The 26,991-nt window shown below is 46.9% G+C and overlaps 2 protein-coding genes across 3 annotated transcripts; both read left to right on the forward strand.

The window, feature by feature from the left end:
* Positions 1-432: 432 nt before the first annotated feature.
* On the forward strand, positions 433-7,758 carry snrpb (small nuclear ribonucleoprotein polypeptides B and B1; the record flags this gene model as incomplete). Of its 2 annotated transcripts, XM_079556691.1 has the most annotated exons (6): positions 433-568; positions 3,222-3,373; positions 3,937-4,048; positions 5,204-5,483; positions 5,825-5,950; positions 7,604-7,758. In XM_079556691.1, the coding sequence occupies 6 exons, from the start codon at positions 566-568 to the stop codon at positions 7,642-7,644; spliced, it is 714 nt and encodes a 237-aa protein (XP_079412817.1). In that variant the 3' UTR covers positions 7,645-7,758. The 2 variants fall into 2 exon arrangements, with proteins under 2 accessions (XP_079412817.1, XP_079412816.1); XM_079556690.1 differs by lacking the exon at positions 433-568 and having other exon boundaries at positions 3,207-3,373.
* Positions 7,759-13,948: 6,190 nt separating this feature from the next.
* On the forward strand, positions 13,949-26,967 carry ctsa (cathepsin A; the record flags this gene model as incomplete). Its single annotated transcript, XM_079556536.1, has 15 exons — positions 13,949-13,976; positions 14,288-14,304; positions 15,370-15,548; positions 17,090-17,201; positions 17,551-17,601; positions 17,685-17,771; positions 18,038-18,193; positions 20,468-20,644; positions 22,978-23,069; positions 23,183-23,261; positions 25,375-25,526; positions 25,697-25,772; positions 25,885-25,974; positions 26,073-26,174; positions 26,726-26,967. 15 exons carry the CDS (start codon positions 13,949-13,951, stop codon positions 26,807-26,809), a joined length of 1,482 nt encoding a protein of 493 aa, XP_079412662.1. The 3' UTR covers positions 26,810-26,967.
* Between the last annotated feature and the right edge of the window lie 24 nt (positions 26,968-26,991).

Genomic DNA, 26,991 nt, shown 5'->3' on the forward strand with positions numbered 1-26,991 from the left:
GCTCAGAGCTGATCCTTTGTACTGTAAGAAAATAATACACATTTTAATTTATTATTACTATTTCTTTTTTTTTTTATAATTACACTTCAAAAAAATATAACAAACCCATGAGGCATTCACTGTCGATTTTGCTTTGGATTTTATTATAGTGTAAAAAAAATCAATGACATTTAAATTTCTTAAAAAATAAATTTGACTGCGCAGTGTGTTCCACTTTGTAAATAAGAAAAATAATTGACATTTTGTATTTGAATGTTTTTACTTTTGGACTTTGTTTGTTTTTGTTCTTAAATCATTCACATGACCGTATATTCTGACTGAATGTATTACTTTGATTGAACGGCTCAGTTAATTTATACTTAATTATTAATCAATTAAATCATCCCCATTTCTCCCGTTTTGACCGGAGCAGGCGGAACCTCTCTTTCCGTTCCGCTGTCCCCGCCCGGACGCCTCCATCGTCACTTCCTGTCCTCCAGGTTAAAGCGGCCGGCGGAACTGGCTGAATTTTTTTGGTTTGTTTTTGGTGAATCCGCTCCGGATCAGAACCATCCGAACCGCAGTCATGGTGAGTGAGGCCCCGCGCTCCGGTACCGGGCCCGGGGCGGCAGCACCACGCGACATTTACCGGGGAATCACCGCGAAAACGAACTAAAACCTGCCCCCGAAACAGCGATGGCTCCGCCGGGGGAAACCGCCGCCGGGTCGTCGCTGTTACGTTTCGCGTTTCGCGCTTTTGTTGAAACGCTTTTCTCTGATTTCACGTGCGCGGCGATTAAAGCGTCTGTGCCGGAGATAAACCTCTGAAATGTGGAAAGATCCGCGCGTTATTTCAGCTTTTCATGGCGCTGTTTTGGGCCTTTTGTCGCACATTCATTCATTCGTTTCTGTCTCTGCAAAGTTTCGTTAAAGTGTAACGTCCGCAGCTTTTCTGACTTAAAGCCTCCTTAAAAAAACGCGTCTAACGGAGAAGTGGAGGAAAGTTTGTAAAGTCCAGTACTTTGTTTATGCTAAACTTCTCCAATATGGCGCTAAACTCAGAGATACGCAGCTGTTTGGATGATTTAAGGTGAAACGCTGCAGGTGAATGGGGAGTTTGTTTGTTTGAGCTCGCCTTGGTCTCATCATTGCAGTGATACAAACAGCAAAGTCACTCTTCATCATGTTATACAAACGAGCAAAACAAAGATGCAAAGTTTAGTTTTACTCTGGATTATCCCACTTTTGTCCAGAATTAGCCTTGATTTACTCTCTCCTTTAAGTGTTGCGAGTCGAAACGGATCAGTCTCTTGGTGATAAACTGTTGCTGATCAGAGCTGGGCACAGATACACTTCGTTCAAACCGGTACTTTAACGAGGCTTGGTTTTCGATACCGATACCTGAACTATAGTGATGGCAAGATGAAGCCCCATGAAGCATTGAAGCCTCACAGCCAATTGTATCACACATGGTTCGAAGCATCAAGGTGCTTCATTTGCTCCACTACGCCATCATGTGGACAAGAAATGTATCAATCAATCAGTAAAAGTTTATTTATATAGTACTTTACAACAACACCAGGTGGACCAAAGTGCTACACAGAAAGATAAAAACAGTGTTAATTTTGACAACATATTTTATTTTAGTTTTAGTCTTAGTCTTTTGACTAAAATGTAATGTGATTTTAGTCGAGATTTAGTCAAAAAAAGCTTTTCAATTTTAGTCTAGTTTTAGTCGACTGAAATTGCATGTCAATTTAGTCGACTTTGCATTTAAAATATTCATTATAATCATATTTAATGTTGTTCCTCTGCTTCATGGAGCTGCTTCCACATGAATAAAGCACAAACCTGTTCATTTGGTGAATTTACATGATATGAGGCTCTTTCAGACGGTCAATAGAAGTTTCGATGATTTTAGTCTCTCCTTTTCATTTTTATTTAGTCTCATTTTTGTCAAATAAAATATCTGGACATTTTAGTCATAGTTTTAGTCTCATGAGAAACTTTTAATTTAGTTTTAGTCCAATTTTAGTCGTCAAAAATATCACTTTGACTAAAATTAAGACTAAATATTTTAGTCGACGAAATTAACACTGGATAAAAACGATAAAAACAATAAAAAATACCAAATGTTTACAACCTGGACACAATTCAGTGTGCTATTAAAAGCAAGTTTGAAAAGATGAGTCTTTAATCTGGATTTAAGAAGGGACTGACGGACTAAATTTGCGAATTTATAGAGCTGTGATGGAAAATATGCTTGTGTTACTTTGTTTATGTCCAACCCAAATACACAAAATGTCACTGTCGCTTTTGTTTTGAATCGCGCTTCAAACCCGCGAATCATTTCCTGAATCAGTCACGCGGTGCGGCCACTTCCCGAGGCTTCGAACGCCACCACACACGTGATCAACACACGCATCGATACGCGCTTCAATAAACACTCCTCTAGAGCACTCGGCACACGCTTCGAAGCCTCGACACGATCGGCACATCACTACTGAACGATGCGTTTTCCGATATAACATTTGTCGTCTAGAACCAGAAACCGCAACAATAGTGTGTGTGTGGAAGATCTGCAAATTTACAGTATCGGGTTCATCTTCAACACTGGCGTCGGACTCGTTTGGGTCGCGGTCCGAAATTCAGCCCCCACGGCGGGTCGGGGGCCTCACATATTGTAAAGGACTGTGGCCTCATAAACAACAACATCTTACACTTATTGCACTTCATCAGCCTGTGTCGCATGTGTCTCAAAGTGCTGCATGAAGTAATTATTCATTCACTCCACACTCGACGGCAGTAAGTTACTATTGTAGCCACAGCCGCCCTGGGGCAGACTAACCATTTACCACGTGGCTATAATATGCTGTTTATATCCTGATCTCTTATAATTACAGTGCCCTCTGCTGGACAGGTGTGCAATTCTTTCCTTTTTTGATTTAAGCTGCCCCCTAGTGGCTGGAGTGAGCAAACTGGCTATTTCTTTAAAAAAAAAAGTGGAAATTGGGGTAAATTTGGGGCAAAATAAAGTGAGGGGAAAGTAGGGAATAAATCAATAAACCAGCAGCACCAAAACTTGGATCTAAACGGAAGACTTTATCGGTTCCTGATTTTCAATACTTAAATGTTTTGGATACCGGTTGAACCTTAACTTATTTTCTGACACCAAACTGGTATCATTTGGTTTGTTTGTGATGTTTCTTCATAATAACCTTTTTTAAATGTTGTTTTTCCAGACGGTGGGAAAGAGCAGTAAGATGCTGCAGCACATCGACTTCAGGATGCGCTGTATTCTTCAGGACGGACGCATCTTCATCGGGACGTTCAAAGCCTTCGACAAACACATGAACCTCATCCTCTGCGACTGCGACGAGTTCAGGAAGATCAAGTAAATATGAACGCCACTGTCCTAAAGACGAGCAGGAGAAAGGATAGAAAACAGGGCGCTGAACTTCATTCTCCACTTCAGTCGCTCTCACTCTACAGGCTCCACTCAACCACATTCAGAAGGTTTTTACAGATCTGATTCCAAAAAAACTAAACCAGATCCAAAATCCCAAGTGACTAAAATCTTTGGAACTAATGCGTCACTAAATAAAACCCTGTCAAAAAAGCAGGGTGTCCACAAAAAATTAATCATTCTTTGACCACCTCAGTCTGATGCACTTTTTTGTGAGACCTGTGATGAAAACTGAGTGGATGCCCAGTCATTTTCAAAAGTCGGCTCATGGAGAAGATTTATGCCAAAGGTCATGCTTTTAGTGGTATTGGAGAGAGAAAAATGCACTGATCTGCTGCACGACTGTCTCTTACATGAAAACATTTAAATATCAGGGATGTTCAGCAGAAGTTTGCTTCATCTCTTCCTTTATACTCGTCCTTTTTCTCCTGCAGCGTCTGTACTTTCTGTCCTGTTTGTTTAAGAAGTTAAAGTAAAGTGAATGGTTTCAGGCCGAAGAACACGAAGCAGCCTGAGCGTGAGGAGAAGCGTGTCCTGGGGCTGGTGCTGCTGCGCGGAGAGAACCTGGTGTCTATGACAGTGGAAGGACCGCCGCCCAAAGACGTGAGTGCAGCGCCCCCTGTCTGTGTGACAGAGGAACTGTCTCTGAAACATTCGGTCGCGTTGAGGCCATGCTAAGCCCTGTTCAGAGAAGATTAGTTCTACTTGGACCACATGTGATTTGTAATAATCAGAGAATGGTTTGCCTTCACCTCTCCCTCCTCTCTCTGTGCTTCGTGTATTTATCCAAGTCTCTGCTGTGATGTCAGTGCATCATGTCGGCCTCAGCGCTGGTAAAAGGCGGAACACAGTGTTCCTCATGTAGATGTGCTTTAGAGCCCAGAGCCTGCGCTCGGAGGTAACTACAACTTATACCATGATCTGGGTGAATACTCGATTCTGATTGGCCAGTGGGGGCTAACAAGCGTGCATTATTTTGATATAACCGCACACGTAGTTAAATCACTGGGATATCACTCCGCTGTGGGCATCGCCATAGCAACGCATGACACAGCTGAATCAGATAAACACGTAATTAGTGACTGACAGGAACGTATCAGATGGATTTTGTGGTTATATTCAACGTATATATATTTCAAAGTTTTTGGCCAAAACAAAACGTTAGGCTAGGTTAGCTACTGTTGATAAAGTATGAGCTTTCTATTAAACGGTTAAGGCACTATTCATGATTTTCAGGCGTACATCAAATGCCCAGGTGTAAAAGACTCCACCGCAGCTGTTTCCATAAACAGTTGAGCTAGCTAGCTTCAGGTTAAACAGTGTAAAAGCCGCATATCGGTGTTTACTTCCACAGTAAAGTGCCAGGTTAGTCCTGTTGTGTTGTGATTCTGGCGATGCAGCGTGTGCTTATGTTTCGTTGAGCCTGATGGAGATCCTCACTGCAGCGAGAGAATGGCTCGCTCTGACGAGCGTTCAGACAGTGACCGGCTAAAATCTCACATTAGTCGACGGTTATAATGCACGACACGCACAGTCGGTTCAAGGTAAAAGACTAAAACAAACTTCACTCCAGTGAAAGTTGAACTCCGTAAGCAGCGCTTTGATTCATATGCAGCAGATGTTTGTAAATGTGTCTTCGGTCATGAATGGGCCACAGAAAAGGCGGTCGTGAGGAGGATGTTATTTTACTACATGAGGTCCTGGGATGAAGCTGATCCAATGAGTATAAATGTCTAAATCCTGTTCTCTCTGTCACAGACGGGAATTGCCCGTGTGCCCTTGGCAGGTGTGGCCGGGGGCCCTGGAGTGGGCAGGGCCGCGGGCAGAGGAGTCCCGGCTGGAGCGCCTATGGCGGCGGCCCCCGCTGGATTGGCCGGGCCGGTGAGAGGAGTGGGCGGGCCCTCACAGCAGGTGATGACGCCTCAGGGACGAGGGACTGTGGCAGCGGCTGCAGCAGGAGCCAGTATCGCAGGGGCCCCCACACAGTACCCTCCTGGGAGAGGGGCCCCACCCCCCATGGGACGAGGAGCGCCCCCAGGTAAGACTACGCCCCTGAAAGGGACTAGATTGAAGTTGTGATTTTTATTTATGAGGGCCATTGAGGGGTCAGTCTGTACATGTCATTTAGGGCCTGAAGAATAAACTCATTTTCACATCAAAGTCCGAGGTGCAAATGTTGAGGAAAATCTTAAATTAAAAATGATGTACAAGATGCATTTATTCAAGAACGTTTGGACGGAGCCTTTTTCAGATCATTGGTTTCTTTTCTGAACCACAGCTGGCTCTGTCCAGAAGGACCTGTGTGTGTGTGTCATGATGATTTTTTCATTTTCCTTATTTATTTTGAAACATTCTGACTCTCTCTCCTCTGATTGACAGGTATGATGGGCCCTCCCCCTGGCATGCGGCCCCCGATGGGTCCTCCGATGGGTATGCCCCCGGGCCGTGGGGCACCCATGGGCATGCCCCCTCCGGGTATGAGGCCGCCACCCCCCGGGATGAGAGGTCAGTCTGAACGTTTCATTTCGAGCCTGAAGAATAAACTCTGGGTCATTAAAGGGTTGTTTCTGCGCTTTAGGAGTTTGGTTTGAGAGTGACTTTTCTAAAGCAGAGGTTCCCAACAGGCGGGTCGACACCAGGCCACATTTCTTTAATATTCCTCAATCCGAATCGTTCATTTGTATTGAACATAAATTGATGGGAAGATCCAGTTCTTTAAGCCAGTGGTTCCTTATTTTACTTGTGGAGCCCTTTGACCCTTCAGTGGTGTTTTGTGGATCCTCTACTTCAAGAATTCTCACCAATTATCACTTAGCCTCGTACCCCCACCTGAACCGAGCACATTTTCTCCAGTTTTACCCAAATCTAAAAGCTTCTGGACTGAAGATTACAGCCTGTAGGCCAGAGTCGCGCCTCATTTGAAAGCTAAGACCTGCAAAACTGATCGCGTTTTTTTTTTAATTGTATTGTCACCATGTCACATTTCTCATGGTCAGGCTTTTTTCTTTTTCTCATTTTTGATTTTCTTTTCTCCCATTTTCCTTTTGACGCTTTTTTTGTCATGTTTTCTTCACGTTTCTGTCACTTTTTAGTTGTGTTTTTGTTTTTTTTCCGGCAAGTTTTTGTTGCCCTTTGTCACACTTTTGTTTCGTTTTCACACCCGTCTTCTGTTGCTATTTTGAGTTTTTTTTTCAAGAAGCTTTTTAGATTTGGGTAAAGCCAAACTGGAGAACATGTGCTCGGTTCAGGTGGAGGTTAAGTGTTATTTAGTGAAAGTGTAAAAACAATGTGTTCAAATAGTTAAAATGTAGCTTTTCCTTTCAAAATGGTCAGTTTTTCCATCTGAAGTAGTTTGGGAAACGATGCTTTAATCCAGGGGTGTCGAACTCATTTGACTCATGGGTTGAAATCCAGCTTCCTCGGCGGGTCACGGACCAAATATAATATGAAAAAACATTATTCTAATAAATGAATAATAATAATAATGAGCTCAGAGTAGACTGGGGCAGACCATTTACCACGTGGCTGTAATGTGTTGTTTACATCCTGATCTCTTATGTCAGCGCCCTCTGGTGGACACGTGTGGCTGGAATGAGCATTGACTTTCTGTAAAAATCCATAACTGCACAGGAATGGGCTAGAGACTTACTTTTATTTGACCTGCTCAGGACTTTGTGCTCTACAAATCGGGATTAAATCATCTCCTGCCAGATTGACATGTTACTTTTAAAAGATCTATAAAGTAAACGGTGGTTCGTCCTGATCTAAATGAAGCACATTTCCTCTGAGCGATTGTGGATCTGAGGTCCTGAAATCATTTGTTTGTGTTTGTGACTTTCATCCAGAGAGTTTTCATTGTAGAGAAGTTAAATCATGGACTGGGTTTTGGTAAAGTTGTCGATTTAAGACTCCAGTTTGGGTAAGAGCTAAGAAGTCCTCCACCCCAGTCCATGATTTTGCTTCTGTACTATTAAAAATATAGTTTATTATAAGCCTCAGACTGAACTTGGAAACTGTGGAAGACTCTGTTTTTGTTTCAAATGTTTTAAAGCAACGTTCAAACCTGATGATTTTAGGATTTTGTCGAGTTTTTGCAGTTTTTCCGAGACCAAAGCTTATTCCCGCTGAATGATCCTGTTCTGACTGTCTCTGTTCCAGGGCCCCCTCCGCCCGGGATGAGGCCCCCGCCGAGGCCCTGAGCCCCCCTTCAGCACCGCCCCTGAACCCCCCTCCTGGGCCCCTCAGACCCGCCAAGAGTGACAGACCGTTGTCGTTGTATAGTTTTGTTTTGTACTTTTGTTTTTAATAAAGTCCTCGAGACAAGTCGCTTCAGTTTGGATTCATTCAAGTCGTTTGAAACCTGACGTTTATAACGAACAATTTCCTCAGAGACTAAACTAAAAAAAAAGTATGTGTTCTTGTAAATACGACATTGTGAGGACCAGTTTGAGTTTTTAACCAACAGTGAGGATGTTTTGGGTGGTCCTCACTTATTTGGACTGTTTGAGGGTCAAGATGTGGTTTTAGGGTTCGGGTCTGGGTAATGTATTGAGTGTACTCACTAAGATGGCATTACAAGTTTACATACTTGCATGCATACATACATACTGTGGGCAATCCATAAAATCAATAAAAACTGAAGTTTCAAAAAGGTCTCACCAAGCGTGTTGGTTGATCCCAAGGTCTGGGGAAAAACCACCAGAATTCAGTAGCTTTAGTCAAAGAAGATTTATTCCCTATTACAATTTCTAAACACAGGTTATCTGAATGCTAAAGTCCCTAACAATATACACACGGTGCTCGATCGGGGCAGTCCCAGGAAACGGCACCGTCTAACTGGGCTCTTACAAATATATATCAGAAAAAATGTGACGTTCACAAAGAGATGAGTGGAGCTCGGGCCGAGGTCATCAAGCCTTTCTCTCAGTAGTTTTCCACTAGAAGTGTCTTCCTGTTGCCTTATTTGGTATTTTTTCACAGCTCCGGTGAGGGCACCGAATGTCTCCACAGGTTTGAGCAACGGAATGCAAGAGCAAGAAATGGGGTATTGTTCCGGCAATGTGCGTGTGAAAAGATTGGTTTCAACTGAAACTTAAAGCACATAGATTAAACTCATAAAAAAAACATTCAATAGCATAAAATATAACATTAGCTAAAAATCATTAATTCACAATTCTCACAATACATACATACAAGTTCAAACTTAAGTTTCTGAGCTAATCGTTTTAAAACTACAGACGCTGTGTCATAAAGCATGGAGATTCAGACAACAGAAGGATATTTTTACTATAAAGAATAAACAAAACTTAAACAGATCGTTTCAGAATGAAGCACTTTTTACAGAATTATTGGGAAAATGTTAAACGCAAACTTCAGGATCCAGTGTTTTGTAAAATATTCTGTATTAGTGGTTAGTAATATGCAGCACAAACGTCACATAAAACGGTTTAAAAATGCAGCGGAGCTACTTTTGGCAAAATAGTAACTATAAAGGACCTTCACTTTCCCCCCATTCTCTGTTAGTGACAAAGATCTGATTTATGTGGTGCATTTTATTTTGGGCTTGTTAGAATGCACTTCTATCGCTCAAGTTTTATATGGATTCATTGGATATTGCTGGGTTGCAGGTGACATCACAGCGTTCTAAAGGCCCATACTATTATATAGAGGAAAAAATATTTTGTTTTTGATGAAATTTTTGGTCTTGTACAGAGAGATCATGGACCCAGTGACTGATATTGACCATTTTTGTAAATCATATTGTGATGTGATTTAAATAATTATTACAGTAAGCTCCACTAGGAGGCGCTGCTGGATACGATATTGATTATCTCTGTTTACTACAGACGACCTGCTTTACGTCAGTCGTAAAAATGTATCGTTGTATGCCAAACCGCCGCTGTTCTGCTCCTGGAAAAACCTGTTAATAAAACAGTTAAAAGTACTTCCATGAATCTGTAAATTCATGACATGGTGTCAGAAGTCGCTCTTTCGCCCTGTGGACAACATTGAAGCAACGAGATGGCTAAGTTTCAGTCTCCTGAATCGTTTGACTTCACCCAGCCCTCGGCGTGGCCGACCTGGAGACAGCGTTTTTCCCGCTTTCGGGTAGCTACCAAGCTAAACCTAGAAGACGAGGACATTCAAGTGAATACGCTGTTATACGCAATGGGGAAAGACTCGGAACCTATCTTTAGCACCTTTACGTTTCCGGATGATGTGCAGCATTATTATGATGAAGTATTAAAGAAGTTTGATGAACATTTTGTGCCAAAGCGGAATACGATACATGAACGTGCCTGTTTCCATAGACGCTCACAGCTCCATGGGGAGAGCGTGGAGGCATTCGTCAGAGAGCTGTATAAGCTTGCAGAGCACTGCGATTTTGGAGCAACTAAAGACGAACAGATAAGGGATCGCATTGTAATTGGCATCGCAGATGGAGAAGTGTCGCAAAAGTTACAACTTGAACCGGACTTGACATTGGAGAAGGCAATCAGTATTGCACGACAGTCGGAGCTTATTAAAACACAAAATGCCAGCACCAGAGCGACAAGTGTTGAGGTGGGTGCCGTTAATGCACGCAGGTATAAACAGCCTAGGCAGTACGACAAAAGATATGCTAAAAACAAAGATGAACAATACAAAAACGTGACGCAACAAGCAAGGAAAATGTGCACAAGATGTGGAAGACAGCATGATTACGGTGCATGTCCAGCTACAGGTAAACGCTGCCGCAAATGCAATAAGATGGGGCATTTTGAAGCACAGTGCAAAACTAAAAATGTGAATGCAATCAAAACCACTGACGGTGACAGTGACGAGGGCAGTGCGTGGTTTCTTGGGGCTGTTGCTGATGGCAGTGAATGCGATGAGGACAAATGGCATGAAGACCTACAAATCAATGGCACAACTGTTACGTTCCGGATTGACACCGGCGCGGACATAACAGTGATTCCTGAGGAAACCTATTCATCCCTGAAACAGCGCCCCCTCCTGATGATGACAAAATCAACCTTCACAAGCCCAGGTGGAAAGCTCGCGTGTAAAGGCAAGTTTATGACCCACTGTGAAAAACATGGAGAGACTTTCCCCTTTTGGATTTATGTCATGTCAGGGCCCTTCACAACAAACTTACTGGGACGGAAAACTGCAATCAGAATGGGACTAGTGCGCAGAGTAAATGGACTCGAGTCATACGATGATGTATATGGGGACATTGGATTGTTAAATTGTGAGCCAGTCAAAATAGAGCTCAGACCGGACGCCCAGCCATACAGCATTGTAACCCCACGGCGCATCCCGTTTCCAATCCTACCTCAAGTGGAGGAGGAACTGAAGAGAATGCAGTCTCTTGGCATCATAGAAGAAGTTAAGGAAGCCACAGACTGGTGTGCTCCTATGGTGCCAGTGATTAAAAAGAACAAAAGACCACGGATTTGTGTTGATCTAACCAAACTGAACAAAGCTGTGAAAAGAGAAAGGTTCATCCTGCCCACACTAGAGGATATTGCACCAAAACTATCAGGCGCAACAGTGTTCTCAACAGTGGACGCTTCAAGTGGGTTTTGGCAGATCCCGCTTGATGAGAGCAGCAGGAAACTTACAACCTTTATCACTCCAGTGGGCCGCTTCTGTTTCCGTCGCCTTCCCTTCGGCATTACTTCCGCACCGGAAATATTTCAGCAGAAAATGAGCTCACTTCTGAGAGACCACACCGGCATAGAAGTTGTCATGGATGACATTCTGATCTATGGCAAGGACAAGAAAGACCATGACCAGAACCTTCAGGCTGTGATGAAAACAATCAAAGCTTCAGGACTGAAACTAAACAAGGACAAATGTCAGTTCAGGAAATCTGAGATTCATTATTTTGGACACATCATTGGGAAGAATGGCATTAAACCGGACAATGAGAAGATCAGAGCCATTGCGGAACTTCCCAGCCCAACGAACATAACAGAGCTGCGTCAAAGGATCGGAATGATAAACTACTTGGGAAAATTCCTTCCTGATCTCTCCACTGTCATGCACCCCATCAACAGCCTATTGAGGAGTGACACAGTGTGGACATGGGGAGAAGCACAAGAGGCAGCCTTCAAAAAGGTAAAAGGCATGCTAACCTCAGCACCCGTACTAGCATATTACGACGCAACAAAGCCAACAGTGGTAAGCGCAGATGCAAGTAGTTATGGCCTAGGGGGTGCACTCTACCAAGAACACAGTGATGGACTCCGACCAGTCGCCTTTTGTTCAAGGACACTGACAGAGACTGAGCGTAGGTACTCCCAGATAGAAAAGGAATGCCTTGCCAGTGTGTGGGCATGCGAGCGCTTCGGGAGGTACTTGCAAGGTATGGACAAGTTTGTGCTTGAGACCGACCACAAGCCTCTGGTTCCACTCATCAACAGCTACGACCTGGATAAAGCACCTGTTAGGTGTCAGAGGTTATTGATGCGTCTAATGAAGTTCAACGCAGAAGCTGTACATGTACCAGGAAAACAGCTCGTTGTCGCGGACACTCTGTCTCGCAACCCTCTGCAGGACTGTACTGTGTCAGATACAGAACATGATGTCAAAGCTTATGTTCAGACAGTGATTGAAACCAGACCAATCACCAAAGACAGACTTAATGCAATGAGAGAGGCCACAAGCAATGACAACATTCTTCAAACAGTGATTCGTTACACAAGTAATGGTTGGCCCTCAGATTCGTCCCGCCTGCCACACAACCTGCTCAAGTATCACGCCGCTAGAGCTCACCTATCTGAAGTCAAAGGACTCTTGCTGCATGATGACCGCATTGTTGTTCCCGTTTCAATGCAAAAGACTGTGCTGTCACAAATACATGCGGGTCATCAGGGACTTACAAAGTGCCGAAAAAGGGCTAACATTTCTGTGTGGTGGCCAGGTATCGGGAAAGACATTGCTGTGCTTGTAAATGCTTGTGAGTTTTGCATCAAGAATAAACCAACGCAAAGAAAAGAGCCGCTGATCACTACACCACTGCCAGTAGGAGCATGGCAAAAGATAGCTGCTGATTTATTTGAGCTTGAAGGTAAACAGTATTTGGTAGCAACAGACTATTACTCTCGCTACATTGAGATTTCTCACTTACCTTCCACAAGTAGCAACCAAGTCATCACTCGTCTGAAGTGTATGTTCGCCAGATGGGGGATCCCATTTGAGCTAGTTACAGATAATGGCCCTCAGTTCACTTCAGCTGAGTTTCGCCGGTTCAGTGAGGAGTACAACTTTGACCACACGACGTCAAGCCCTCACTACCCTCAAGCGAATGGAGCAGCTGAGAGGAGTGTTGCCATTGCAAAGAGAATCCTTCGACAACCGGATCCACAACTCGCCTTGTTGAGTTACAGAGCCACACCCGTCACCGCAACAGGTCAGAGCCCAGCTCAACTCATGATCGGACGAGAAATCAGAACCACAGTTCCTGTGTTGCCACATCAGCTGAGCCCGACTGCAGTTGATCATCAGGCGGTAAGACTAAAGGACCAGCAATCCAAAGCTGCCTACCGCTTCTTCTACAACAGGCGTCACTCAACCCGACCTCTGCCTACACTGCAGCCTGGCCAGAGTGTTAATGTCAAACTGGATGGGGAGAAGGGCTGGAAAACCCCAGCAAAAGTCATCGCGAAATCTCAAGGGCCCAGGTCCTATCTAATTCAAACTGACCAAGGAACTATTGCCCGCAGGAACAGGAGGCATTTGCAGGAAGTGCCGGAGCCAGTATCTCAAAGTGCTGGACAAGAGACTAGTAATGACAGTGACTTTGCCACCCAAGGTGACACAGACACTCCTCCCACTGCAACTAGTTCACCTGTCTCCTGTGTTCCAACTACTTCCCCGAGTTTAGGTGCCTCTCCGATGAGAACCTTAGCCGGGAGAGCTATTAAACCACCCGCCAGGTTTAAGGACTATGTTTAAGATGTTCTTTACTGGTAGTGCATTGTGTTATAGTACTGACTTCTGGTTCTAACTTTATTATGGAAGTTAAGTGACAGTTAAATGCTAAAAGTAAAACATGTGTTTTGTTCAAGACTTTAATATCCTAACTATAGTAGCACATATGGCTAAGACACAGAAGTAATAGAAAAGTGATACAGCTAATTGAATTGACTTAAGAGGGGAGATGTGATGTGATTTAAATAATTATTACAGTAAGCTCCACTAGGAGGCGCTGCTGGATACGATATTGATTATCTCTGTTTACTACAGACGACCTGCTTTACGTCAGTCGTAAAAATGTATCGTTGTATGCCAAACCGCCGCTGTTCTGCTCCTGGAAAAACCTGTTAATAAAACAGTTAAAAGTACTTCCATGAATCTGTAAATTCATGACACATATATTTAAATTTTTTACGGCTTGTGAAAGTGTAATGCTGTTAATAGGAAAAACTGGCTCGGTTTCATCTCCTCGCGCAGGTGAGGGAGGGGTCATGTGACTGCTCTCCGTCAGTCACGTGACACTCCTGTTTTTCCCGGATGTGGACGGCTTCACTGCGGCGCAAAGGTGGGTCTCTAAAAGCTTGACTTTTATCATTATAAACATGACTTTAAACCCTGAACAAACCAAACCTCCGCGGGATAAAGACAGACTTAAACGGCCTCAGCCTCGCGACCCAAAACAGGACTTTTATTCTTGTTTTCATTCATGTTTTAGCCAAAGTCTGTGATGGAAATGAACTAAACTCACTTGTTTCTGTTATTTATTTAGAGCTTTATTTCTCACTGACGTTTAGTTCAACTTTAATCCTGTCTTTGTTAAATTTTTAATGCCAGAATTCTCCCAAACCGTCTTTACTCTTTTGTGTTATTGTTTAGAAACGTTTGAAATGTCGGTACAAAGTAAAAATGAACTCTTTTTACACATTTAAACATTAATGTTTATTATTTATGAAACATTTGACAAGTTTCCGGGTTTCTCACATGATCAGTCTCAGTCACGTGTAGAGCTGTTTTTCCTCTACGCCAACTTCTGCACATCTCAGTCAAACTACGGTGTTTCACTTGTGTAAAGTTCGCCCCCCATAGTGTCCGATATGCTTCAAAATGGTGTCATTCGTTTGAGCACATACAATTAGCGTTTGTGCGCACTTCGTTTTTAAGGTATTGATTGATAATTGATCAGCCCCCCCATAGTGTCCGATTCACTCCAGACTAGTGTCATTTTTTAGCACTTCGTTTGAGATATTGATCATTGATTGGTATTTGGCTCGGGTCTTGGTCCTGGTCTGATCTTTGTTCAGGTCTGGTCTTGGTTTTGTTCTTAGTCTTGATCTTTGTTCGGGTCTTGGTCTAGTTTTGGTCTGGTCTTGGTTCGGGTTTCATTTACACTTCCTCTATCGTCTCCAGCAGAGAATCCGGACAGTGGTTTGGCGAGTACAGGAGAGTAAAGCTCTACGTGAGTACAGTTACTTACAGTAACTCTGGTTCTCTGAATGTGCACAGCGTAAAACGAATTGGGTTACTCACAGGCTAAATCTCAATGGTAAGGCAGAAATAACCATCAGGTGCAGGTTTCAGTTTTAAATCTGCAGTTCCCAAACTGTGGGTCAGGGTCCAGAGGTGAGAGAATTAGACTGGGGGACAACATTAATCTGACAGTGGCTTATTGGTTAGTGGTTCTCAAACAGTGGGACAGAGCCTGAATTGAGGTCCTTATGTTCCCGAGTTGAACTGTTTTTCAAAGCAGGATTCGTTCTTTGTCAAATAGCCATGGGATGCTACTGTAGGGCCCGGTATGGATTTTTGCTCAGGGCCCCAGAAGGGCCAACACTGGCTCTATGTGAAGGAGTCTGATCAAAGTCCTTTTTCTGTCACTTTTAGCTACATTTAAAGTGGTGCTCAAGATATTTGCTCAAAGTTTGATGACAGTGACAGTTTTTTTTCTTCCTGTGTCGCAGATGCGGCAGGTTCAGACGCACTTCCTGGTTCTGCTGATCCACTTCCTGTCCGCCGGGCGTGTGGAGGCAGCGCCGGCGGGTGATGAGGTCACGTACCTGCCCGGCCTCGGCAAACAGCCGAGCTTCAAGCACTACTCCGGGTATTTGGACCTGGCCACGGGGAAACACCTGCATTACTGGTACGACTACTATTACTTATACCACAACTACTGTAAATACTACTACTTATACTACAACTACTGTAAATACCACTACTGTTACTACGTCAAGCACTACTCCGGGTATTTGGACCTGGCCACGGGGAAACACCTGCATTACTGGTACGACTACTATTACTTATACCACAACTACTGTAAATACTACTACTTATACTACAACTACTGTAAATACCACTACTGTTACTACGTCAAGCACTACTCCGGGTATTTGGACCTGGCCACGGGGAAACACCTGCATTACTGGTACGGCTGTTACTATTGATATTACTACAAATACTACTACAACTACTGCAAATACTACTACTACTGTTATGACTACTACTACTAAAGTAAATAAGTAAAAGTAAGTGAGTGCTTTATTTGTCATTGTACAACCGTACGATGAAATTGTGTTAGTGTTAGTCCTGCACCGCTGTGGGTCCACCTGACCAGCATGTATTTGGAGGTCGGGGAAACTGTAGTACTAGGAGGAAACCTGGAGGAGAGGTGTGGTTTACGATCGTCCATAGCCGTTTATTGGGCTAAATGTCTATCATATGCGTCTGCACGTAGCCATAGCCAATCGTATCATCGTATCAGATGACGTATGACGTACCCGCTAAACTATTTAGAACACGGTCTAAATGATTTGAGCGCACACAGCAGTCTGCCGTTAGCCAGGCTGCCATCTTTGTGCCAAACTACTGCACAAATCGGACTGCTGCAACTGAAAAGCCCATGTCATCTGTGCCAAATACTACAGACACAACGTCATAAAACATTAAACTATAGTCTAAAGTTATTCTTAATACTCAAATCTATACTTTCACCTAAACCAGTTCAACAATCACATTTAGGCCATTATTTCTTTTCATAATCAGCACTTGTACATCATAGGAACATCTACTGAGGCTTTAGCAGACACATGTAGGCACTTGATGGGACTTCATGTTAGATCTGATCTAAAAGGGGCCAGATGCAAGTTAGTCGTTTTATACTCACTACTGCCACCTCAGGTCTTATGTGTAACTGCAGCTTCTATATTAAGCTTGTGCATGACGGCACTTCAGACCCAAATCTACACCTTTCTGAGTGACAGTGCAGGATTTTAGAGGCAGTTGTGGTGAACAGGTCTGGGCTCATTCTACACATTAGGACATGGCTGGAACATGTAGGGGGAGGAAAATACATAATTTTAATATTTTTAAACTCCCTATAGTCCCTAATGGAATCACGAAGAAGCAGCTAACATGCTAGCGGTGAAAGGTAACTGCGGGCTAACGTCACTTTAAACAGTATTTACAGCCAAGTTTGAGTGGAAAAAAATATTTCCATTGTATAATTGGCTGTACAATATCCCTCTCTCCCTTCCTGTCAGGGTAGTATTTACTCTCCAAAACAATTAATAAGTTAAAAAATCGTATCTTGCTACAACACCTGCATTTGCGCTCATGGCCTCTAGGGGCAAGAGTTACTTAGTACTGTTTTAAGTCTCTGCATAACCCCTGTGCCATGTGCCTCAGGTTCGTAGAGTCCCAGGGGAAGCCGTCCTCAGACCCTCTGGTACTTTGGCTGAACGGAGGCCCAGGCTGCAGCTCTTTGGACGGATTCCTGACGGAGCACGGCCCCTTCCTGGTAACGCTAACAGGCTAATGCTAACAGGCTTTGCACTGCTGACATTTGCTCTAATTTTATTTTTATTGTTTATACTTTTTACCCCTTAAAGCTTTTCTATTCATTGTATATAAAATACCTCTATTTACTGTTTAATTCATTGCACATTTCCTGTCTATTTTGCACACGCTGAGTGTTTCTTGACACTAACAGGCTAACGCTAACAGGCAAATTGTAATGATACTGGGCTAATGCTAACAGGTGAACCTTCACATGCTAGCGCTAAGAGGCTAATGCTAACAGGGACATGCAAACATGCTCATGCTACCATGCTAACGGGTTGTCATGTGGCTTTTTTTCTCTGATTCAGATTCAGGATGACGGAGTATCTCTGGATTATAACCCCTACAGCTGGAACAAGGTCAGTCCAGGAGCCGGTCCAGGAGCCAGTGTTGTAGAGATGCTGACACTCTTTTTAATTTATGTCTTCCTTGTTTTTGTCAGATTGCAAACGTGCTGTACCTGGAGTCTCCAGCAGGGGTCGGCTTCTCCTACTCTGACGATAAAAACTACAAGACCAACGACACCGAGGTCAGAGGCAACACACTAACCCTAACTCTACACTCTTTACAAACTCTACACTCTTTACAAACTCTACACTCTTTACAAACTCTACACTCTTTACAAACTCTACACTCTTTACAAACTCTACACATTTTACAAACTCTACACACTTTACAAACTCTACACACTTTACAAACTCTACACTCTTTACAAACTCTACACTCTTTACAAACTTTATAAACATTTTCCTGTGGGTGTCTCTGGCTCTGTGTAATGATGGTTGTGTCCTGTAGGTGGCGCTGAATAACTACCTGGCTCTGAAGACTTTCCTGAAGCTGTTCCCGGAGTTTGCATCGAACGCCGTGTTTCTGACTGGAGAGAGTTACGGCGGCATCTACATCCCCACACTCGCCCAGCGCGTGATTGAGGACTCTGCAATCAACCTGCAGGTAACAGGAGGCTACTGCTCCACCCGCTGGTCACAGGAGGCTACTGCTCCACCTGCAGGTAACAGGAGGCTACTGCTCCACCTGCAGGTCACAGGAGGCTACTGCTCAACCTGCTGGTCACAGGAGGCTACTGCTCCACCTGCAGGTCACAGGAGGCTACTGCTCAACCTGCTGGTCACAGGAGGCTACTGCTCCACCTGCAGGTCACAGGAGGCTACTGCTCCACCCGCTGGTCACAGGAGGCTACTGCTCCACCTGCTGGTCACAGGAGGCTACTGCTCCACCTGCAGGTCACAGGAGGCTACTGCTCCACCTGCTGGTCACAGGAGGCTACTGCTCCACCCGCTGGTCACAGGAGGCTACTGCTCCACCTGCTGGTCACAGGAGGCTACTGCTCCACCTGCAGGTCACAGGAGGCTACTGCTCCACCCGCTGGTCACAGGAGGCTACTGCTCCACCTGCTGGTCACAGGAGGCTACTGCTCCACCTGCTGGTCACAGGAGGCTACTGCTCCACCTGCAGGTAACAGGAGGCTACTGCTCAACCTGCTGGTCACAGGAGGCTACTGCTCCACCTGCAGGTAACAGGAGGCTACTGCTCCACCTGCAGGTAACAGGAGGCTACTGCTCCACCTGCAGGTCACAGGAGGCTACTGCTCCACCCGCTGGTCACAGGAGGCTACTGCTCAACCTGCTGGTCACAGGAGGCTACTGCTCCACCTGCTGGTAACAGGAGGCTACTGCTCCACCTGCAGGTAACAGGAGGCTACTGCTCCACCTGCAGGTAACAGGAGGCTACTGCTCCACCTGCAGGTCACAGGAGGCTACTGCTCCACCCGCTGGTCACAGGAGGCTACTGCTCCACCTGCAGGTCACAGGAGGCTACTGCTCCACCTGCAGGTCACAGGAGGCTACTGCTCCACCTGCTGGTCACAGGAGGCTACTGCTCCACCTGCAGGTCACAGGAGGCTACTGCTCCACCTGCTGGTCACAGGAGGCTACTGCTCCACCTGCAGGTCACAGGAGGCTACTGCTCCACCTGCTGGTCACAGGAGGCTACTGCTCCACCTGCAGGTCACAGGAGGCTACTGCTCCACCTGCTGGTCACAGGAGGCTACTGCTCCACCTGCAGGTAACAGGAGGCTACTGCTCCACCTGCTGGTCACAGGAGGCTACTGCTCCACCTGCAGGTAACAGGAGGCTACTGCTCCACCCGCTGGTCACAGGAGGCTACTGCTCAACCTGCTGGTCACAGGAGGCTACTGCTCAACCTGCTGGTCACAGGAGGCTACTGCTCCACCTGCAGGTCACAGGAGGCTACTGCTCAACCTGCTGGTAACAGGAGGCTACTGCTCCACCTGCAGGTCACAGGAGGCTACTGCTCCACCTGCTGGTCACAGGAGGCTACTGCTCCACCTGCTGGTAACAGGAGGCTACTGCTCCACCTGCTGGTCACAGGAGGCTACTGCTCCACCTGCTGGTAACAGGAGGCTACTGCTCCACCTGCTGGTCACAGGAGGCTACTGCTCCACCTGCTGGTAACAGGAGGCTACTGCTCCACCTGCAGGTCACAGGAGGCTACTGCTCCACCTGCTGGTCACAGGAGGCTACTGCTCCACCTGCTGGTCACAGGAGGCTACTGCTCCACCTGCTGGTCACAGGAGGCTACAGCTCCACCTGCAGGTAACAGGAGGCTACTGCTCCACCTTCAGGTCACAGGAGGCTACTGCTCCACCTGCAGGTAACGGGGCTATGGTGGCGCAGTAGCTTCCTGGTCACAGGAATGTTAGTTTAACTCTGTCAGAGTGAAAACAGCCCAAACTCTCTTCCCTTTCATATGTTCATTCTTGGAGCCAGAGATATACCAGAAAGGAACTCATGTTGGCGCTCCCAGGTCAGTTTGGAACTTTTTTTCCAAAACTTTTGGAAAGTTTTCCAACCAGGAACATTTCTCCACTCAAGTAGCTCCTACAGACTCCATACTTTGTGGACGCTTTTTTCTCACAAGGATTTTTACAGATTTAATCATATAACTAGTATGTTCCAAAACTAAACCAGATCCTAAATCAGTCTGAACAAACCTTTGGGACTAATGTCACAAAATAAAACCACACATTTAAAATTGATTAGATTTGTAACTGAAAATATCGGCCATTATAAAACTGCTTATTTTTAACATTAAATGACCTGTGCTTTGTCAGGGCGTGGCTGTATTTCAGGGCGTGGCCTATGTTTCAGGGCGTGGCTGTATTTCAGGGCGTGTCCTGTGTTTCAGGGCATGGCGGTGGGGAACGGCATGTCGAGTTACGAGATGAATGATAACTCGCTGGTTTTCTTCGCGTATTACCACGGGCTGCTGGGGACGGAGCTGTGGACGGGGCTTCAGGCCTACTGCTGCGACCAAGGCCGGTGCAACTTCTACGACAACAGCAACCCCAACTGCAGCGAGCTGGTACTAAACACTCCCCCTCCCCCTGACTCCCCCGACCCTCCCCCTGACTCCCCCGACCCTCCCCCTGACTACCCCGACCCTCCCCCTGACTACCCCGACCCTCCCCCTGACTACCCCGACCCTCCCTCTGACTACCCCTCCCCCTGACTACCCCGACCCTCCCCCTGACTACCCCGACCCTCCCTCTGACTACCCCGACCCCTGACTACCCCGACCCTCCCTCTGACTACCCCGACCCTCCCTCTGACTACCCCGACCCTCCCTCTGACTCCCCCGGCACTCCCTCTGACTCCCCCGACCCTCCCTCTGACTACCCCGACCCTCCCCCTGACTACCCCGACCCCTGACTACCCCGACCCTCCCTCTGACTACCCCGACCCTCCCTCTGACTACCCCGACCCTCCCTCTGACTCCTCTGACTCCCCCGACCCTCCCTCTGACTCCCCCGACCCTCCCTCTGACTCCCCCGGCACTCCCTCTGACTACCCCGACCCCTGACTACCCCGACCCTCCCTCTGACTACCCCGACCCTCCCTCTGACTCCCCCGGCACTCCCTCTGACTACCCCGACCCTCCCTCTGACTCCCCCGGCACTCCCTCTGACTACCCCGACCCTCCCTCTGACTCCCCCGGCACTCCCTCTGACTACCCCGACCCTCCCTCTGACTCCCCCGGCCCTCCCTCTGACTACCCCGACCCTCCCTCTGACTCCCCCGACCCTCCCCCTGACTACCCCGACCCTCCCGCTGACTACCCCGACCCCTGACTCCCCCGGCCCTCCCTCTGACTCCCCCGACCCTCCCTCTGACTACCCCGACCCTCCCTCTGACTACCCCGACCCCTGACTCCCCCGGCCCTCCCTCTGACTACCCCGACCCTCCCGCTGACTACCCCGACCCTCCCTCTGACTACCCCGACCCTCCCGCTGACTACCCCGACCCCTGACTCCCCCGGCCCTCCCTCTGACTCCCCCGACCCTCCCTCTGACTACCCCGACCCTCCCTCTGACTCCCCCGACCCCTGACTCCCCCGGCCCTCCCTCTGACTACCCCGACCCTCCCTCTGACTACCCCGACCCCTGACTCCCCCGGCCCTCCCTCTGACTCCCCCGACCCTCCCTCTGACTACCCCGACCCTCCCTCTGACTACCCCGACCCTCCCTCTGACTACCCCGACCCTCCCTCTGACTACCCCGACCCTCCCTCTGACTCCCCCGGCACTCCCTCTGACTACCCCGACCCTCCCGCTGACTCCCCCGGCCCTCCCTCTGACTACCCCGACCCTCCCTCTGACTACCCCGACCCTCCCTCTGACTACCCCGACCCTCCCTCTGACTCCCCCGGCACTCCCTCTGACTACCCCGACCCTCCCTCTGACTACCCCGACCCCTGACTCCCCCGGCCCTCCCTCTGACTCCCCCGACCCTCCCTCTGACTACCCCGACCCTCCCTCTGACTACCCCGACCCTCCCTCTGACTCCCCCGACCCCTGACTCCCCCGGCACTCCCTCTGACTACCCCGACCCTCCCTCTGACTACCCCGACCCTCCCTCTGACTACCCCGACCCTCCCTCTGACTACCCCGACCCTCCCCCTGACTCCCCCCTTGACTCCAGTGTGAATTTCGTCGACTAAAATATTTCGTCATAATTTTAGTCAAATTCATATTTTTGTGACTTAAAGGGGCTGGAGTTTGCTATTTTATACTCACTACTGCCACCTCAGGTCATACGTGTAACTGCAGCTTCCATATTAAGCTCGTGCATGACGGCACTTCAGACACGAATTAACACCTTTTTAAGTGACAGTGCAGGATTTTAGAGGCAGTTGAGGTGAACAGGTCTGGGCTCATTCTACAACATTAGGACATTGTTGAAACATGTAGGAGGATGAAAATACATTTTTAAACTCCGTATAGTCCCTTTAAATTGGACTAAAGTTAAATTAAAAGTTGTTTATGAGACTACAGTAAAACTATGACTAAAATGTCCAGATATGACTAAATAAAAAGATGACACTAAAATCATCCAAACGTCCGTGACAGTTTGAAAGAGCCTCATTTAAATTCACTGCCAAAGGAACAGCTCTGAGCTTTGTTCATGTGGAGAACAAACATGAAGCAGAGGAACACGATTAAATATGATTATAATGAATATTATCAATGCAAAGTCGACTAAATTCATCTTAAATCTACTCTTTCTAAAACTTGACCAAAATTTAATAGAATTATTTGACTAAATCTCAACTAAAATTGAACCAAAATTAAAATATGGGTCAAAATGAATACTGCCTGTCTCCCCCTGGTTGGTATAATCCTGTGTCTCTGACCTGCAGCTCGGGGACGTCCAGACCATCGTCTACAGCTCAGGACTCAACATGTACAACCTGTACTCGCCGTGCGCCGGGGGAGTCAAGGACACGCTCAGGTCAGCGCAGTACTCCAGTACTACGCTAGTACTAATACTCCAAAACTGTTACTTTAGTTCGTCTACTTGACTAGAGTAGTTTTTCTCTGATGCTGACTCCTGTTTCTCCTCAGTTTGGAGAAGGAGCAGCTCGTCCTCAGAGATCTGGGAAATAACTTCATCCATCTCCCGAAGACACGCCTCCTCAGAAAGGTACCGCCCACAGACACGCCCCCTCAGAAAGGTATCGCTCTCAGATACCCCTCCCTCAGAAAGGTACCGCTCTCAGATACGCGTCCTCAGAGAGGTACCGCCCACAGACACGCCTCCTCAGAAAGGTACCGCCCACAGACACGCACCCTCACGCCGGGCTCAGACCAAGCGGAAAAAAAAACGCTTTCCGTCGCTCAGTTTGCTCTACTTCCTTCGCCAGCCCCCCCTTGTGCAGGACCGCGTGGAGGTGGGTTTGAGACGCAGCTTTTGCGCATGAGCCAATTACGCACAGGTGTCTGTCAGCTCTAGTTCTGTGGTCGTGGCCGCCGCCGGAAATGGCTCTGTATTTGCATAGCGCTGACATTTTTTTAACGCTAGTCTCCGCTCCGGCCGCCCGTATCTCGCCGCTCTCCTGTGGATTTCCGGAGGCTTCTTTCCGGTCGCCAGGCAGCAGAGGGAATGAATGGAAGCTCGCCACTCCCCTCTCTTCCGCCGCTCTAGGTCTGAGCCCGGCGTCAGAAAGGTACCGCTCTCAGATACGCCTCCTCAGAGAGGTACCGCCCACAGACACGCCCCCTCAGAAAGGTACCGCCCACAGACACGCCTCCTCAGAAAGGTACCGCCCACAGACACGCCTCCTCAGAAAGGTATCTCTCTCAGATACGCCTCCTCAGAAAGGTACCGCCCACAGACACGCCTCCTCAGAAAGGTACCGCTCTCAGATACGCCTCCTCAGAGAGGTACCGCCCACAGACACGCCCCCTCAGAAAGGTACCGCCCACAGACACGCCTCCTCAGAAAGGTACCGCCCACAGACACGCCTCCTCAGAAAGGTACCGCCCACAGACACGCCCCCTCAGAAAGGTACCGCCCACAGACACGCCCCCTCAGAAAGGCACCGTCCACAGACACGCCCCCTCAGAGAGGTACCGCCCACAGACACGCCCCCTCAGAAAGGTACCGCTCTCAGATACGCCTCCTCAGAGAGGTACCGCCCACAGAAAGGTATAGGGGAAACATTTTGAAAAAAATTGGGAACAAGTGAAAAAAAGGGGGGGTTCAAACGTGTAAATAAGAGGGAAATAAACCATGTTGAGTTTTGTAAATCGTTAGCCTCATAGTATAATTGCCTAAGTCATTCTGTATTGTTACAATATCTATAAAGAATGCCAATGTGTTTGCTAAATATTGTGTTTTTTTATCCAAAAACATTGAAATATGATTTAGGCAATTAGGCAAAGCTATGAGGCTAACGAAATATAAGATGTGTTTTGTATTTGTCATAACTGAATAGGTGAACTGTTTACGGATGTATTTCCGGCTCACGTTCCTCTTGTAAAAGAGATCGTGAATGTGAATGAGTTTTTACCTGGTTAAGTAAAGGTCAAATAAGTCAAATAATATCCCTCTACAGCGCTGTAACCATGATGATCATACGACCCAGGCCTTCTATTGGCTGCTTCTATCACGGTTTGAGCGACAGTCTCTTATTTCCTAAGGCTCAGGAGCAGACAACGTTTCCCTCTTTTTTCTCTGTGATAAACAACACCGCGCTCTCCTTTTGTTTATGGTTCACTGACTCAGAGCAAAGCCTCACTTACCGCCGCTGCCGTGAAGGATGAGCCGCCGTCAGATTAAAGTTTAACTGAGCCCAAGGACGATCAGGCAGAACCGTCAGACTCAGTCCTGGCTGTAAAATCTCTTTAACATGTCCACTGTTAAAGAAGAGTCCCAAAAGCAGATGTCCACAAGGCACTGCTGTTGTCTCTGTGTGAGCTGTGCCTCACTAAAGAGAAAGTGACTGAGCTCATGGACGCCAACTGCTTTTACTTTCACTTCCTCAGCTTTAATATCACCCAGAGAACAAAACAAACACATCTTTCAGCTACGGTCAGACCCTTTTTATCTTGTATTGACTTCAAAAAGGCCGTACATGCTTTTTTCTGCCTTACACTTGTGTCGCGCTTTACAAGCCTCTATACCAAGATCTATTTGATTTTTTCACCCTCTCAGGTTTGTTATTGGCCTGTGGTTGTAGTTTCATGATGCTGCGCCCCCTGGTGGAGGTTAGTGAACACTCCTGACTGATTGTTTTCATGTGTCTCCTCGCCAGAAGCTGCTGAGTCTGAATCAGGAGCTGGGGCTGAAGCTGCGTCTGGACCCGCCCTGCACCAACTCCACCCCCTCCACGCTCTTCCTCAACGATGCCTACGTCAAAAAGGCCATACACATCCGACAGGAGGCCCTGCCCTGGGCTCTGTGCAGGTGAGAGAGCCGGCCCTGGGCCAAAGATCGTTAATTAAACTCTACATCAGATGTGACGCTCGCTGACGGGGGAGGAGTCTGTAAATCCGCCATGATTTCCCCCTCGAACGTGGTCATTGTAGTAAACGGGGAGGAGTGACGGTCTATTAATAATATGTCTATGGTTTCAGTGCGGAGGTGAACCTGAAGTACCTGAGGGAGTTCATGGAAGTGAAGGCGCAGTACCTCGCTCTGCTGTCGGCACTGGTCAGTACTTTAGTTACTTCTGGGGTTAGGGTACTGTGGGACATTAGTACTGCAGTATGAAGTACATATGCTCATGGCAGTAGTACTTAAGTATAAATACTCCTATTTACAGAAGTACCGTGTGCTGGTGTATAACGGAGACGTGGACATGGCCTGTAACTTTATGGGAGACGAGTGGTTCGTCGAGTCGCTCAAACAACAGGTACTGACAACAAATACTAACAATACTGTTACAAATACTATTACAAATACTACAACAATAAGCAGGTACTGATATCCTGTGTTCTGATTGGCTGACAGGTGCAGGTTCAGAGGAGGGTGTGGCTTTATGAAGGGGCTGATGGGAAACAGGTTGGAGGCTTCGTCAAAGAGTTCAGCAACATCGCCTTCCTCACCATCAAGGTACAAGTACAACTAATGGCTCGGTTCCACCTACCCTACTCTACTCTACCCTGCTCTACTTTGCCTGCATTTGAAATGTTTCCACCAGCCCACTTTACAGTTAACTGGTACTTTTTTTAGTACCTGCTTGGCCCTGGTACTAACCAGGCCAAGCAGGTACTGTTTCCAATGGATATAGTCAAAAGCAAAGCCATATCCATGGATACACCCTGGTAACCATGGATACAGTATCAGATTCTACAGAATAGTGGAAACACAACCAGGCCAAGTAAAGTAGGACCAAACCAAGTAGAGTAGAGAAGGGTAGGGCTGGTGGAAACGAGCCATAATGCTACTGTTAGTAATACTGATGCTACTACTTTGCCCCCCCACACTCGTCACTCTGTAAAGGCCTTTGATGTTTAATACCTTTTTAGAAGATAAGCACTTTGGAAACATTTGTGTTGGTTAAATGTGCTATACAAATAAAGTGGATTGGATAAATGTTTTCTTGGAAAGGCGACTTTAGGGTCGTCCAGCTTTAACCCTGAGCGCTAATCTCTGTGTGGCAGGGCTCCGGTCACATGGTTCCCACAGACAAACCAGCCGCCGCCTTCACCATGTTCTCCAGGTTCATCCGCCACGAGCCCTACTGACCCCTGACCCCCGAGAGAACCCCCCAGAGGGCCCTGACGTCTGATTGGCCGTGGCTCCTGTCAATCACTGCTTTTTAATGTTTTTAATCATTTTTTTAAATGTGTTTTATCTCAGGTGTTGATCTTATTGTTTTGTTTTTATGTTTGAACCGTGCTCATGCAGCTCTGCCTCGGAGTGTCTG

The sequence above is a fragment of the Gobius niger genome (genome assembly GCF_951799975.1).
Source record: "Gobius niger genome assembly, chromosome: 5".
Classification (NCBI taxonomy): domain Eukaryota; kingdom Metazoa; phylum Chordata; class Actinopteri; order Gobiiformes; family Gobiidae; genus Gobius; species Gobius niger.